Source organism: Nothoprocta perdicaria, unplaced genomic scaffold (genome assembly GCF_003342845.1).
Source record: "Nothoprocta perdicaria isolate Ctin4 unplaced genomic scaffold, notPer1 scaffold_751, whole genome shotgun sequence".
In the NCBI taxonomy this organism is placed as follows: domain Eukaryota; kingdom Metazoa; phylum Chordata; class Aves; order Tinamiformes; family Tinamidae; genus Nothoprocta; species Nothoprocta perdicaria.
Window position 1 is genome coordinate 3,395 of NW_020456034.1, and position 2,154 is coordinate 5,548.

General features: G+C 66.6%; 1 protein-coding gene across 1 annotated transcript in view; it reads right to left on the bottom strand.

Moving 5' to 3' along the window:
• Nucleotides 1–29: 29 nt before the first annotated feature.
• The window catches only part of SUPT5H (SPT5 homolog, DSIF elongation factor subunit), a 10,873-nt gene continuing 8,748 nt past the window's right edge, over nt 30–2,154 (bottom strand). Inside the window, exons 15-18 of the mRNA XM_026051459.1 lie at nt 1,816–1,984; nt 989–1,192; nt 818–913; nt 30–370 (exon numbers count right to left, since the gene is read on the bottom strand). Of these exons, the coding sequence (XP_025907244.1) occupies nt 227–370; nt 818–913; nt 989–1,192; nt 1,816–1,984 (613 nt within the window). The 3' untranslated portion in view covers nt 30–226. The remainder of the gene's footprint in view (nt 371–817; nt 914–988; nt 1,193–1,815; nt 1,985–2,154) is intronic.

The following is a 2,154-nucleotide window of genomic DNA, read 5'->3' on the forward strand; positions in this document are numbered from 1 at the left end:
GGGATCCCGGTGATCCCAGCTGGATTCTGGGGATCTCGAGGGGATCCCGGTGGTGTGGAGGGTTCCTGGGGGATCCCGGTGATCCCAGCTGGATCCTGGGGATCTCGAGGGGATCCCGGCTGTGTGGAGGGTTCCTGGGGGATCCCAGCGGGATCCTGGGGATCCCGGGGGGATCCTGGCAGTTTGGGGGGTTCCCGGGGGATCCCGGCTGGATCCCCGCACCCCCTCAGGCCTCCAGCAGCTTGCCCAGGAAGCGCAGGTTGAGGATCTTGAGCTGCTCCTCCAGGTCCATGCGCACGATTCCGTCCTCGCCGTCGATGCTGAGCAGGATCCCGGTGGCCTCGCGGTCCTCGCCCAGGATCACCTTGACCTGGGACACACGCAGTGTGAGGGGGGTCCAGAGGGATCCACAAGGACAGGGGAGATCCCAAGGGATCCACAAGGATGGGGGAACCAGAGGGATCCACGGGGGGGGGTCCTTGGGGATCTAGAAGGATCCACAAGGACTAGGAGGGATCCTGGGGAATCCACAGGGGTTGGTGGGGATCCTAGGGGATCCACAAGGATGGGGATGGAGGAAAGGCCCAGAGAGATCCAGAGGGGCTGGGGAGGATCCCAGGGGATTCAGAAGGATGAAGGGATCCAGAAGGATCCACAAGGGCTAGGGGGACTCAGCAGCACTGAGCGGATGCGGAGCTGCCCCGATGGGATCAGGGCAGGATCCAGGCGGGATGGGAGTGGCACTGGGGTGGGATCTAAGCAGAATGGGGCAGATCCCAGGGGATCGGGGCAGGATCCATGTGGAACGGGGTGGCACCTTGTTGCTCTTGGTGGGCGTCACGGGCTCCAGGTGCTCGCTGGATACGCTCACCACCTTCTCGCCGTCCTTGAGGTACACAGAGCACATCCCGCCCTGCGGAACGGGGGCGACGGGTGTCAGCGGCACCGCCGCCTGTCTCGCCCGCCGCCCGCCGCGGGTGACGCTCACCGTGACGCTGCGGATGACGCCCGCCTGTCCCGCCACCTGGCTGTCCGGGTAGGTGTCCCGCACGGTCACCTGGATGTCGGTGGTGACCCAGTCTCCGGAGCTCTGCTCGATGCCCGAGCCGGGCGTGTGCGGGTTGTAGCCGCCCGGCGACGGCGCCCCCGGCGTCATGGGGCTGTAGCCCACGGGGCTGGGGCTGGGGCTGGCCTGGGGGGGGACACGAAGTGACCCCAGGGGCTCCGGGGGGCCCAAGGGGCCAGGGGACCCCAGAGGGGCCATGGGGACCCCAAGGGATCCTGGGGACCTCAAGAGGTCATGGGGACCCCAAGGGATCCAGGGGACCCTCAAGGGGTCATGGAGACCCCAAGGGATCCAGGGGACCCTCAAGGGATCCTGGGGACACCAAGAGATCCTGGGGATCCTCAAGGGGTCATGGGGACCCCAAGGGAGCGTGGTGACTCTCAAGGGGTCATGCGGACACCAAGAGATCCTGGGGACCCTCAAGGGGTCATGAGGACCCCAAGGGGTCCTGGTGGCCCAAGAAGGGGTCCTGGTGGCCCCTGGACCCTGGTGGTGGCCCCCAGAGCTCCATGGTGTCCCCTGTGCTGTCCCCAGTCTCGCACTGTCCCCTCCACCATCCCCATCCCCGCTGTCCTCCCATCCCTGCTGTCCCCTGTCCTTGTCCCCATCTGGTAGGCCATGGGTGAATGCATGTTCTGGTAGCCCAAGGGGACTTGTGCTGTCACCCCTGTCCCTGTGGTGTCCCTGTCCCCGCGGTGTCCCCTCAGTGTTCCCACACTGTCCTCATGGTGTCCCCGCGGTGTCCCCACCTGGTAGGCCATGGGTGACGGCGTGGGGTGGTAGCTGGCCGGCGAGTGCGTGTTCTGGTAGCCCACCGGGCTGGGGGCCACTTGGTGGTAGCTCTGGGGACTGGGGCTGGGCTGGTAGGAGCCCTGGGGCGACGGCACCGCATAGGGCGAGAACTGCTCCGTGTTGTACCTGGGGACACGGGGGGACACGGGGACACATAGGGCGAGAACTGCTCCGTGTTGTACCTGGGGACACGGGGGGACACGGGGACACGTAGGGCGAGAACTGCTCTGTGTTGTACCTGGGGACATGGGGGGACACGGGGACACGTAGGGCGAGAACTGCTCCGTGTTGTACCT